Source organism: Coregonus clupeaformis, unplaced genomic scaffold (genome assembly GCF_020615455.1).
Source record: "Coregonus clupeaformis isolate EN_2021a unplaced genomic scaffold, ASM2061545v1 scaf0121, whole genome shotgun sequence".
In the NCBI taxonomy this organism is placed as follows: domain Eukaryota; kingdom Metazoa; phylum Chordata; class Actinopteri; order Salmoniformes; family Salmonidae; genus Coregonus; species Coregonus clupeaformis.
Genome location: NW_025533576.1, coordinates 76,896 through 90,911, shown reverse-complemented (window position 1 = coordinate 90,911; position 14,016 = coordinate 76,896). Strand labels below are relative to the sequence as shown.

The 14,016-nt window shown below is 49.1% G+C and overlaps 1 protein-coding gene across 1 annotated transcript in view; it reads left to right on the top strand.

The window, feature by feature from the left end:
- Positions 1–4,941, top strand: part of LOC121574506 (vegetative cell wall protein gp1-like) — a 52,802-nt gene extending 47,861 nt beyond the window's left edge. Inside the window, exon 3 of the mRNA XM_041887116.2 lies at positions 4,885–4,941. Within this exon, the coding sequence (XP_041743050.2) occupies positions 4,885–4,941 (57 nt within the window). The remainder of the gene's footprint in view (positions 1–4,884) is intronic.
- The last annotated feature ends 9,075 nt before the right edge of the window (positions 4,942–14,016 follow it).

Below are 14,016 nucleotides of genomic sequence, written 5' to 3'. Positions count from 1 at the left end.
TTATGGGCATTCTCACGCCGTCTAGCTATTTCATTGGTTCCCCTATCCATTCCACTCCCCATCAGAGCACTTGATAGTCGACCATTAGGGTCTGGGTTTGTTCAGGAAGTTACTGCACCAGTCACCATGATTACCCAGGAGAATCATTGTGAGCAGATCACTTTTTTATTATTGAGTCCCCTGCTTTCCCTGTGGTATTAGGTATCCCTTGGTTAGCACTCCACAACCCCACCTTTTCATGGCCACAGAGGGTTCTCACGGGGTGATCACGAGAGTGTCAGGGTTGGTGTCTAGGTGTTTCCGTTGGTGCAACCATGGTGGAAAGTCCAGACAGTACCTCCACCATGCGCATTCCCCCCGAATACCTTGATTTGGCACACGCGTTTTCAAAGACGCAGGCTACCAAGGTACCACCTCATCGCGCGGGGGATTGCGCGATAAACCTCTGGGTAGACACTGTACCTCCCAGGAGTCATGTGTACCCCCTGTCGTAGTCTGAAATGGCGGCTATGGAAACATACGTCACCGAGTCCCTGCACCAGGGGTATATACATCCCTCCACTTCACCCACCTCCTCGAGTTTCTTCTTTGTGAAGAAGAAAGACGGCGGTCTGCGCCCTTGCATTGATTATCGACCACTGGAGACGATTAGATTTAGTTATCCTCTCCCCCTCATTCCGTCAGTGATCGAGTCAATGCATGGGGCACGCTTCTTCACCAAATTAGATCTCAGGAGTGCGTACAACCTGGTGCGTGTTCGGGAGGGGGATGAGTGGAAGACAACATTCAGCACAACCACGGGGCATTATGAATACCTGGTGATGCCCTATGGTTTGATGAATGCTCCATCCATCTTCCAGCCCTTTGTGAACGAGGTGTTTCGGGACATGCTTGGTCGCGGTGTAGTGGTCTACATCGATGACATTCTGGTGTATTCCGCTACGCGCGGCGAGCATGTGTCCCTGGTTCGCAAAGTGCTGCCCCGACTGTTGGAAAATGACCTTTATGCCAAGGCAGAGAAATTTATGTTTTTCCAACAGTCCGTCTCCTTCCTCGGATACCACATTACCACCTCAGGGGTGGAGATAGAGGGGGATCGCATTTCAGCCGTGCGTAATTGGCCGACTCTCACCACGGTTAAGGAGGTGCAGCGCTTTCTGGGCTTTGCCAAATACTATCGGAGGTTTATCCGGAGCTTTGGCAAGGTCGCAGCTCCCATTTACATTTCTGTTGAAGGGTGGGCCGTCCCGGCTCCGCTGGTCTGCTGACGCTGACCTTCAGGAAACTGAGGGGTCTGTTCACCTCAGCCCCGGTACTGGTCCACCCCGATCCATCACTACCGTTCGTAGTGGAGGTGGATGTGTCCGAGTTAGGGATAGGCGCAGTCCTATCTCAACGCTCGGGCACGCCACCCAAGCTCCGCCCCTGTGCCTTCTTCTCTAAGAAGCTCAGCCCGGCGGAGCAGAACTACAACATTGGTCGGGAGCTGTTGGCTGTTGTCCGAGCTTTGACCGTATGGAGGCATTGGCTTGAGGGGGCGAAACACCCTTTCCTCATCTGGACGGACCATCGTAACCTGGAGTACATCCGGGCAGCGAGGAGACTGAATCCTCACCAGGCCAGGTGGGCCCTATTCTTCACCCGGTTCGATTTTACACTGTCATATATCCCGGGTACGAAGAATGTGAAGGCAGATGCATTGTCACGGCTGTATGACACAGAGGAGAGGCCCATAGACAACACCCCCATACTCCCGGCTTCCTGCATTGTGGCGCCGGTAGTATGTGCGATGGACGCGGATATAGAGCAGTCTCCTCCTGCTCGGCGTGCGCCCAGAGTAAGGCACCTAGGCACCTCCCAGCAGGTACAGTGGGGAAAAAAAGTATTTAGTCAGCCACCAATTGTGCAAGTTCTCCCACTTAAAAAGATGAGAGAGGCCTGTAATTTTCATCATAGGTACACGTCAACTTTGACAGACAAATTGAGGGGAAAAAATCAAGAAAATCACATTGTAGGATTTTTAATGAATTTATTTGCAAATTATGGTGGAAAATAAGTATTTGGTCACCTACAATCAAGCAAGATTTCTGGCTCTCACAGACCTGTAACTTCTTCTTTAAGAGGCTCCTCTGTCCTCCACTCGTTACCTGTATTAATGGCACCTGTTTGAACTTGTTATCAGTATAATAGACACCTGTCCACAACCTCAAACAGTAAATCAACTGTGGGAGCAATTATTAGGAAATGGAAGACATACAAGACCACTGATAATCTCCCTCGATCTGGGGCTCCACGCAAGATCTCACCCCGTGGGAACCACACGGGGGGACCTAGTGAATGACTTGCAGAGAGCTGGAACCAAAGTAACAAAGCCTACCATCAGTAACACACTACGCCGCCAGGGACTCAAATCCTGCAGTGCAAGACGTGTCCCCCTGCTTAAGCCAGTACATATCCAGGCCCGTCTGAAGTTTGCTAGAGTGCATTTGGATGATCCAGAAGAGGATTGGGAGAATGTCATATGGTCAGATGAAACCAAAATATAACTTTTTGGTAAAAACTCAACTTGTCGTGTTTGGAGGACAAAGAATGCTGAGTTGCATCCAAAGAACACCATACCTACTGTGAAGCATGGGGGTGGAAACATCATGCTTTGGGGCTGTTTTTTTCTGCAAAGGGACCAGGGACGACTGATCCGTGTAAAGGAAAGAATGAATGGGGCCATGTATCGTGAGATTTTGAGTGAAAACCTCCTTCCGTCAGCAAGGGCATTGAAGATGAAACGTGGCTGGGTCTTTCAGTATGACATTGATCCTAAACACACCGCCCGGACAACGAAGGAGTGGCTTCGTAAGAAGCATTTCAAGGTCCTGGAGTGGCCTAGCCAGTCTCCAGATCTCAACCCCATAGAAAATCTTTGGAGGGAGTTGAAAGTCCGTGTTGCCCAGCGACAGCCCCAAAACATCACTGCTCTAGAGGAGATCTGCATGGAGGAATGGGCCAAAATACCAGCAACAGTGTGTGAAAACCTTGTGAAGACTTACAGAAAACGTTTGACCTGTGTCATTGCCAACAAAGGGTATATAACAAAGTATTGAGAAACTTTTGTTATTGACCAAATACTTATTTTCCACCATAATTTGCAAATAAATTCATTAAAAATCCTACAATGTGATTTACTGGATATTTTTTTTCATTTTGTCTGTCATAGTTGACGTGTACCTATGATGGAAATTACAGGCCTCTCTCATCTTTTTAAGTTGGAGAACTTGCACAATTGGTGGCTGACTAAATACTTTTTTTCCCCACTGTAAGTTACAACCTTTACCAATTCCACAACGACCATGGTCTCATCTAAGTGTTTATTTCCTGACTGATCTTCCCCTCTCCCAAGGTAACACCACCATCCTGGTCGTTGTGGACCACTTTTCCAAGGCCTGCCGCCTCTTTCCTCTGCCTGGTCTCCCCACAGCCCTGCAAACTGCGGAGGCCCTGTTTACACATGTCTTCCGGCATTATGGGGTACCTGAGGATATAGTGTCTGACAGGGGTCCCCAGTTCCCATCCAAGGTCTGGAAGGCGTTCATGGAACGTCTGGGGGTCTCGGTCAGCCTGACATCTGGGTTCCACCCCGAGTCTAATGGGCAGGTGGAACGGGTAAATCAGGATGTGGGTAGATCCTGCGGTCCTACTGCCAGGACCGGCCGGGGGAGTGATCGGTGTTCTTGCCATGGGCCGAATATGCCCAGAACTCTCTCCGGCACTCCTCCACTAACCTAACGCCATTTCAATGTGTGTTGGGTTACCAACAGGTTCTGGCACCGTGGCACCAGAGCCAGACCGAGGCTCCTGCGGTGGATGACTGGTTTCGGCGCGCGGAGGAGACGTGGAATGCTGCCCACGTCCACCTTCAACGCGCCGTGCATCGTCAGAAGGCCAACGGTGACCGCCACCGCAGTGAGGCCCCGGTCTTCGTACCGGGTGATAGGGTCTGGCTATACCCGGAATCTGCCCCTCCGCCTGCCCTGCCGGAAGCTGAGCCCGCGGTTTGTGGGACCGTTTAAAGTCCTGAGGAGAATCAACAAGGTCATCTATAGGTTGTTACTTCCCCCTGATTACTGTATTAACCCCTCGTTTCATGTGTCTCTCCTCAGGCCGGTGGTAGCTGGTCCTCTCCAGGGGTCTGAGGTGCGGGAGGTCCCTCCGCCATCTCTGGACATCGAGGGGACCCGGGCGTACTCCGTCCGTTCCATCCTGGATTCGAAGCGTCGGTTAGGGGGCCTTCAGTACCTCGTGGAGTGGGAGGGGTACGGTCCGGAGGAACGGTGCTGTGTCCCGGTGAGGGATATCCTCGATCCCTCCCTGTTGCGGGATTTCCACCGTCGCCATCCGGCTCGCCCAGCTCCGCGTCCTCCTGGCCGTCCCCGAGGCCGGGGTCGGCGCGCTGCTGGAGCTGCGCATCAAGGGGGGGTACTGTCACGACTTCCGCCGAGGCTGCCTCCCCTTCTTGTTTGGGCAGGCTTCGGCATTCGTCGTCACCGGCCTACTAGCCACTGCCGCGCCATATCTCATCATTCCATTTGTCTTGTCTTGTCAATTACACACACCTGGTTCATATCCCCTCCTTAGTACATGTATAAGTGTTCCCTCTGCCCCCTTTGTCCTTGTGGGTGATTGCTATTTGTGAATTGAGTGTAGCTCGGTTGAGCTACCCGTACCTTGTATTTCCGGGGATATTGTTCCCCGTGTGCCTGTATTTTGTTGACGCTATCCAGCGTAACTGTGTCCTACGGAATAAACTCTGTATTCGGTGATTTACCCTCCTGCGCCTGACTCCTTCAACTCACATTCTCACAATCTCTCTCTATTTCTTTGTATGTGCAGGAGTCAGAGAGGTTGGTCTCCCAGTGTGAAAATGGCAGCGGAGGCATTGACATTTAATCAGCTGGGTCAGGAAGGCAGCGCGAGCGACGCCGTTGGGAAAGGGAAGTGTAAAAAACATGTGGATGTTATTAGGTGGGTGTCGGTGTTGATTTGAGGGAGAGGGGCTTGACTGTCCTGCCCAGTCCTCAGGACCTGACCCTGCAGAGGATTGAGATATGTACTCTAGCAGCATATGAGATCTAGGCAGAAAGAGAGAGCGAGATGGGGCACAGAGAAAGAGAGATGGGGCACAGAGAAAGAGAGATGCAAGACCTGGAGGGAAATAGAGATGCCATAGTTCTCTACTCTGCAAACATCCAGCAGCCTTGGCTCTCTTCAAGCCCTATGAGAGCCTGTGGTGCTGGAGAGAGCAGAGCAGAGAGGAGGGCCATTGAGAGGAGCTAAATATGGAGTCCTGCTTTATGCTGTAGAGACTTCAGATTTCAGACTGAGAGAGAGAGTGAGAGATAGAGATGGAGAGAGAGAGACAGAGAGAGAGACAGAGAGAGAGACAGAGAGAGAGAGAGAGAGAGAGAGAGAGAGAGAGAGAGAGAGAGAGAGAGAGAGAGAGAGAGAGAGAGAGAGAGAGAGAGAGAGACAGAGAGAGAGAGAGAGAGAGAGAGAGAGAGAGAGACGGAGAGAGACGGAGAGATCGAGACAGAGAGAGAGAGAGAGAGGCTCCGCCAGGGCTCACTCTTCCCCAGGGGGATAGTCCTTGTTAGTACTTCACTCCTTTAGTCCTTCCCTCCCACCCTTACAGTGCGCCGCTTCTCCAGCTTCCTCCTCGAGCGCCCTCCTCCAGCCCCCTCTTCCAACCTCCTCTTCCAGCCTCCTCCTCAAGCATCTTCCAAATTTTTCCTCCAGCCTCCTCCTCCAGTTTTTTCCTCCAGCATCGTCCTCCAGCTATTCCTCCAGCCTATTCCTCCAGCTTTATCTTCCAGCCTCTTTCTCCAGCCTTCTCCTCCAGCCTCATCTTCCATGTGGGACTCAACCAACCAACATCATCAAGTTGGAAACAAGTCATGCAATCATCCGTGTGATACAACCTCAAATCATGTTAAACAGACCCACACATACAGTACCAGTCAAAAGTTTGGACACACCTACTCATTCAAGGGTTTTTCTTTATTTTTACTATTTTCTACATTGTAGAATAATAGTGAAGACATCAAAACTATGAAATAACACAAATGGAATCATGTAGTAACCAAAAAAGTGTTAAACAAATCGAAATATATTTTATATTTGAGATTATTCAAAGTAGCAACCCTTTGCCTTGATGACAGGTTTGCACACTCTTGGCATTCTCTCAACCAGCTTCATGAGGTAGTCACCTGGAATGCTTTTCAATCAATAGGTGTGCCTTGTTAAAAGTTAATGTGTGGAATTTATTTCCTTCTTAATGCGTTTGAGCCAATCAGTTGTGTTGTGACAGGGTAGGGGGAGGGGTATACAGAAGATAGCCCTATTTGGTATATCTGACAGAGCTGTGCTCAGCCACAGCCATTCCACAGAGTGACGCCTATTATTAAAGCTTACCTCTGTCTTTGTCTGGGTTAAAGGTCCCCCATGACAGCCACGTCCCCAAACAACGCAAGTGAACCCATCCCGGTCCCGTGTCCCTGGTCCCCTATAAGGCCCAGCCCCGTCGGAGGAAGGGAGGACAGGTCTCTGGAAGGAGAGAAGAGGAGAGGGAAGTACAGTGTTTAATATTGTGAGGAGGCATACAGGAGGAGACCAGTGTTTAATGTTGTGCGGAGGCATACAGGAGGAAAACAGTGTTTAATATTGTGAGGAGGCATACAGGAGGAGAACAGTGTTTAATATTGTGAGGGGGGAGTACAGGAGGAGACAGTGTTTAATATTGTGAGGAGGCATACAGGAAGAGAACAGTGTTTAATATTGTGAGGGGGGAGTACAGGAGGAGCACAGTGTTTAATATTGTGAGCAGGCATACAGGAGGAGAACAGTGTTTAATGTTGTGAGGAGGCATACAGGAGGAAAACAGTGTTTAATATTGTGAGGAGGCATACAGGAGGAGAACAGTGTTTAATATTGTGAGGGGGGAGTACAGGAGGAGACAGTGTTTAATATTGTGAGGAGGCATACAGGAAGAGAACAGTGTTTAATATTGTGAGGAGGAACACAGGAGGAGAACAGTGTTTAATATTGTGAGCAGGCATACAGGAGGAGAGCAGTGTTTAATATTGTGAGGAGGAACACAGGAGGAGAGCAGGGGGGCACTGGCAGATGGAAGGCAGGAGGGAGGGATGAGAAGGAGGATGAGGGGGGCAGCACGGTGCATTGGGGACAACCCCCCTCCCCTCCCTCATTTGAAGGTTGCATTCCAGAGACCCGTAGAGAGACTCAGTGTCAGGGCATGACGTATCTCTTTGTAGTTTAGACTCTATAATAACCCACTAATAATGATATCAACACTATTATTACATTATTAATACTGTCCCACTTTACAGGACATTAAATCAAAAGCATTTTGAGCTAAAAAACATGAGGTTTTGTTTTTATATTTACATTTTAGTCATTTAGCAGACGCTCTTATCCAGAGAGACTTACAGTTTTTTATTTATTTATTATACTGGCCCCCCGTGGGAATCGAACCCACAACCCTGGCGTTGCAAACGCCATGCTCTATCAACTGAGCTACATCCCTGCCGGCCATTCCCTCCCCTACCCTGGGCCAATTGTGCGCCGCCCATGAGTCTCCCGGTCACGGCCGGCTGCGACAGAGCCTGGATTCGAACCAGGATCTCTAGTGGCACAGTTAGCACTGCGATGCGGCGCCTTAGACCACTGCGCCACTCAGGAGACCAGAGAGAGAGAGAGAGAGAGGATGAAAGTGTTTTGATTTATTTAAATCAGTGTAGTTGACAGGTAGTCCAATCACTACTTCGACAGATGTTGAACTGTAAAAAGAATGTTCTAAAAATGTCCACCAAAGATGTTGTTTGTAAACATCTGAAGCATAACATTTTGATGTGATTAAACATTTCCCTGCGATACAGCTGCCTCTGTGTATACAGATCCATCAACTGCACTTCCTGCTCTTCCCCGTTTGACCTACAGTAGTGAAATGCCTCTGTTTGAAGACAGAGATCCTTCTGCAATCACACTGTAACAGTTCTATTCTGTATTGTGCCACAGGAGCCAGTAAAGTCAGGTATTGTGGTGTTGTTGTGTCTTAGGACCCTGTATGGGTTAGCTGACAGAACAGGAGGTATGGGGCCAATACTAGTTCTGTCTGTCTGCCTGCCTGCCTGTCTGCCTGTCTGCCTGTCTGTCTGTCTGTCTGTCTGTCTGTCTGTCTGTCTGTCTGTCTGTCTGTCTGTCTGTCTGTCTGTCTGCCTGCCTGCCTGTCTGTCTGTCTGCTGTCTGTCTGTCTGTCTGTCTGTCTGTCTGTCTGTCTGTCTGCCTGTCTGCCAGTCAGTCAGTCAGTCTGTCAGTCTGTCTGTCTGTCTGTCTGTATGTATGTATGTCTGTCTGTCTGTCTATCTGTCTGTCTGTCTGTCTGTCTGTCTGTCTGTCTGTCTGTCTGTCTGTCTATCTGCATGTCTGCCTGTCTATCTGTCAGTCAGTCTGTCTGTCTGTCTGTCTGTCTGTCTGTCTGTCTGTCTGTCTGTCTAGCTATCTGTAGTGGTCCTGCCCTTAGATAAAGATGTTCCTATGGCCCAAGGCCAATATAATTTACCCCTCATAACTCAGACCACTATCTGTAGTGGTCCTGCCCTTAGATAAAGATGTTCCTATGGCCCAAGGCCAATATAATTTACCCCTCATAACCAGTGGCGGCTCCTGAAAAAATTCTCAGGAGGGGCAATTTTTCTGATGATTTAGGTGACCTACACACATTTTAAAAAAGATATGTCCAGCAACAACATGAAGACAGGGGCAGCATATAAGTCAATACCAGAAGCATTTATTGACTGATCTGGGGAGATGGATTCCAGTTTCTGTGACAGATTATAAATAATCTCTGATGCCTTTGTTATATTAGCTTTTGGTTGAATGTACTGTCGTAGTAAATATATAATGTTATAGCTTGGTCTGACTAAAATCTTGTGCATGACCCATTTTGTGTTGGGCCTTTGTATTCAATACAATGAACAAGAGTCCTATCTTGTCAGCCTTGTCAGCAGGTGGCTAAGGATAACACCCACGCCATAGGTCTCTCAGTTCTTCCAACTCACGAGTTCTTGCCCTGAGGACACACACACACACACCCACACACACACACACACACACACACACATCATCACTGATAAACACACACACACACACACACACATCATCACTGATAACAAACACACACACACACACACACACACACACACACACACTGATAACAAACACACACACACACACACAAATCCTCTTCTCTTAGGCTGAACATCTGAAGACAGAGAACCCGACTCAGAGCCAATGCAACAGTGACACTAGCCTGGAGGTGACCTCGCCCAACTCATCAGGACCAATCAGAAGATCAGAACTACTAGATTCAACCTACTTCATTTTATTGTATAAAATGTCAGCACACAATGTTTAGGGGCTCTTCTGATAAACTCCCTACGAGTTTGACGAACGGGTCCGTGCACGCGATTCCAGATATCTTTACCTCTGAATAAACTGCCTTATATTATTCAATTATCCACCTTGTCCAAAAGTCTCTACTTGGTCTCCGTTCTCCAGTAAACTTGTTTTATCAACAATAGTAAGGTTCAATGACACAGAAAGCAGTTCAATGTCGGGGGTACAGAGTCGCTCTCTTACCAGGATCGCGGTCCGCTTCTGACCAGGGTGAAGCCGGCCGGCTCCACCTCTCTGTCCGGGACTCTGTCATCCAGCCAAGTCTCCCAGCTGTATTGGGATTCCGCTGCCAGCAGCGTTTTCATTATTTAGTCCGTTTCGTAGCGGGTATGTACACGATCAACAAGATCAGTCCAAAACCGAAGATCAGTCCAAAGCAGAATGTTTGCAGAATGTTTGTAAACTAAGTCTACAAATTAAAAACATAAAATAACGCCACACTGCAGGTCGCAACATAGACGCTGCTAGCCGCCATTGTCTTAGTTACGTTCAACGTTACGTCACGTATGACGAAAGCGCGTAAGTGCATGCCCACAGACACCCATAGAGAATGTATTGAAAGCTTTGAAATGTGAAAAAAATTGATTTTACATGACAGGCTATGAGAGACTTCTGGGCGATTTTCAACCTGACTGAAATCGCCCAAAAAACGGGCGGGGCCATTTGAAGCACGACTTTAGCCTGATTTGACATTTAGTGGCTGGCAGATCAGACGTGAACACTGATAACTGCTGTTGCCGTGATATAATTGATTAGAAAAAAAATCCCTTCCTTTTCCCGTTTGGCAGTGCGTCGCCCATATCGCCCTATTGAACAAGCCGTCCCTGCTCATAACTCAGACCACTATCTGTAGTGGTCCTGCCCTTAGATAAAGATGTTCCTATGGCCCAAGGCCAATATAATTTACCCCTCATAACTCAGACCACTATCTGTAGTGGTCCTGCCCTTAGATAAAGATGTTCCTATGGCCCAAGGCCAATATAATTTACCCCTCATAAATCAGACCACTATCTGTAGTGGTCCTGCCCTTAGATAAAGATGTTCCTATGGCCCAAGGCCAATATAATTTACCCCTCATAACTCAGACCACTATCTGTAGTGGTCCTGCCCTTAGATATAGATGTTCCTATGGCCCAAGGCCAATATAATTTACCCCTCATAACTCAGACCACTATCTGTAGTGGTCCTGCCCTTAGATATAGATGTTCCTATGGCCCAAGGCCAATATAATTTACCCCTCATAACTCAGACCACTATCTGTAGTGGTCCTGCCCTTAGATATAGATGTTCCTATGGCCCAAGGCCAATATAATTTACCCCTCATAACTCAGACCACTATCTGTAGTGGTCCTGCCCTTAGATATAGATGTTCCTATGGCCCAAGGCCAATATAATTTACCCCTCATAACTCAGACCACTATCTGTAGTGGTCCTGCCCTTAGATATAGATGTTCCTATGGCCCAAGGCCAATATAATTTACCCCTCATAACTCAGACCACTATCTGTAGTGGTCCTGCCCTTAGATATAGATGTTCCTATGGCCCAAGGCCAATATAATTTACCCCTCATAACTCAGACCACTATCTGTAGTGGTCCTGCCCTTAGATATAGATGTTCCTATGGCCCAAGGCCAATATAATTTACCCCTCATAACTCAGACCACTATCTGTAGTGGTCCTGCCCTTAGATATAGATGTTCCTATGGCCCAAGGCCAATATAATTTACCCCTCATAACTCAGACCACTATCTGTAGTGGTCCTGCCCTTAGATATAGATGTTCCTATGGCCCAAGGCCAATATAATTTACCCCTCATAACTCAGAGTGTTCGGGTGTTTTGTCCCAACCACCCAGGAGTGTCTCCATTTGCCCACCCTATCCCACACCCCCATGCACAGAAATCCCCATCACCCCACTCTCCCCCACACACCAAAACATACATTCCCAATACACCAGCCCCCATACCTCACCAAACATCCACCCCCGCCACTTCCCCAAGCCACAGCTGACTCCCAGATCGGTCAAAGCGGTGAGGGCTTCAAAGTCTCTTGGCTGTAGTTTAACCTGTGGGTTTGATGGGTGTTAACCAGGGAATGCGGGCCGTAACTTGTGGGTTTAGATGGGTGTTAGCCAGGGAATGCAGGCCGTAACTTGTGGGTTTAGATGGGTGTTAACCAGGGAATGCGGGCCGTAACTTGTGGGTTTAGATGGGTGTTAACCAGGGAATGCGGGCCGTAACTTGTGGGTTTAGATGGGTGTTAGCCAGGGAATGCGGGCCGTAACTTGTGGGTTTAGATGGGTGTTAGCCAGGGAATGCGGGCCGTAACTTGTGGGTTTAGATGGGTGTTAGCCAGGGAATGCGGGCCGTAACTTGTGGGTTTAGATGGGTGTTAGCCAGGGAATGCAGGCCACGCCACACCTCGGCACAGCGCACCATAACATCCCTGTCCCAGCACCACCATTTCCTGGCCTAGCGGACGGACCCCATCTGCACACCATATACCAGGAGAACCACTCTCTGTTGTTGTTCGTTGGAGCGGACACCGTCACAACCCTTCATCCCTCCGTCCCTCCATCCCTCCTCCCCTCCATCCCTCCATCCTTCCATCCCTCCATCATTCCACTCCTTTAACCCTCCATCCCTCTATCCCTCCATCCCTCCATCCCTCCGTCCCTCCGTCCCTCCGTCCTTCCGTCTCTCCATCCCTCCATCCCTCCATCCCTCCGTCCCTCCGTCCTTCCGTCCCTCCATCCCTCCATCTCTCCATCCCTCCAACCCTCCGTCCCTCCGTCCCTCCATCTCTCCGTCCCTCCGTCCCTCCGTCCCTCCGTCCCTCCGTCTCTCCATCCCTCCATCCCTCCGTCCCTCCGTCTCTCCGTCCCTCCGTCCTTCCATCCCTCCAACCCTCCGTCTCTCCGTCCCTCCATCCCTCCATCCCTCCGTCTCTCCATCCCTCCAACCCTCCGTCCCTCCGTCCCTCCGTCCTTCCATCCTTCCATCCCTCCAACCCTCCGTCCCTCCGTCCCTCCGTCCCTCCGTCTCTCCATCCTTCCATCCCTCCAACCCTCCCGGCCACAAGGCTTCAATTACATCCCCAATGGTACCCTATTCCCCCATGGGGCCCTAGTCAAACGTAGCGCCCTAATAGGGTGCCATTGGGGACACAGCCCTCCTCTCTCTCAGGCCCCAGGCGAGGATGAACTGAAAAAACCTCAGCGCTGCAGTCGGTCACTCGGTTGCCACAGGTGCTGCCTGACTTTGTTTGGACTACGGCAGCCTGGAATCTGGGGACAGCTTGACAGGAATCTAAAATAAGCGCTTACTCTGGTTCCAGCCAGCCACCTGTGAATGAGAGTGAGTTGGCCTGCGCTGTGAATATTCACTATGTGGAGAGGAGCAGAAGGGAAGGGGATAGACTGAGGAGACCCTAGTGCTGAGCATACTCAAACACACACGTACTCAGGTGCACACAAACCTACATACGCAGGCAAGCACGAATGTACGCACACTCATTCTCGTCCATGCACACATTCATGCACCTGCACACATTCTCTCTTTCTCTTTCCCTCTCTGTCTGTCTGTCTGTCTGTCTGTCTGTCTGTCTCTCTCTAAATAATAAATAATGTCTCTCTCTCTCTCTCTCTCTCTCTCTCTCTCTCTCTCTCTCTCTCTCTCTCTCTCTCTCTCTCTCTCTCTCTCTCTCTCTCTCTCTCTCTCTCTCTCTCTCTCTCTCTCTCTCTCTCTCTCTCTCTCTCTCTCTCTCTCTCTCTCTCTCTCTCTCTCTCTCTCTCTCTCTCTCTCTCTCTCTCTCTCTCTCTCTCTCTCTCTCTCTCTCTCTCTCTCTCTCTCTCTCTCTCTCTCTCTCTCTCTCTCTCTCTCTCTCTCTCTCTCTCTCTCTCTCTCTGTCTCTCTCTCTCTCTCTCTCTCTCTCTCTCTCTCTCTCTCTCTCTCTCTCTCTCTCTCTTTGTCTCTCTCTCTCTGTCTCTGTCTCTGTCTCTCTCTCTCTCTCTCTCTCTGTCTCTCTCTCTCTCTCTCTCTCTGTCTCTCTCTCTCTCTCTCTCTCTCTCTCTCTCTCTCTCTCTCTCTCTCTCTCTCTCTCTCTCTCTCTCTCTCTTTGTCTCTCTCTCTCTCTCTTTCTCTCTCTCTCTCTTTCTCTCAATTCAATTTCAATTTAATTTAAGGGCTTTATTGGCATGGGAAACTTATGTTAACATTGCCAAAGCAACATTACACTCAGAAGTTCCAAAAGAATAAAGAAATTTCAAATGTCATTTTATGTATATATACAGTGTTGTAACAATGTGCAAATAGTTCAAGTACAAATGGGAAAATAAATAAACATAAACATGGGTTGTATTTACATTGGTATTTGTTCTTCACTGGGTGAAATACCACAGTGTGCCATCACAGCAGCAAGATTTGTGACCTGTTGCCACAAGAAAATGGCAACCGGTGAAGAACAAACACCATTGTAAATACAACCCATATTT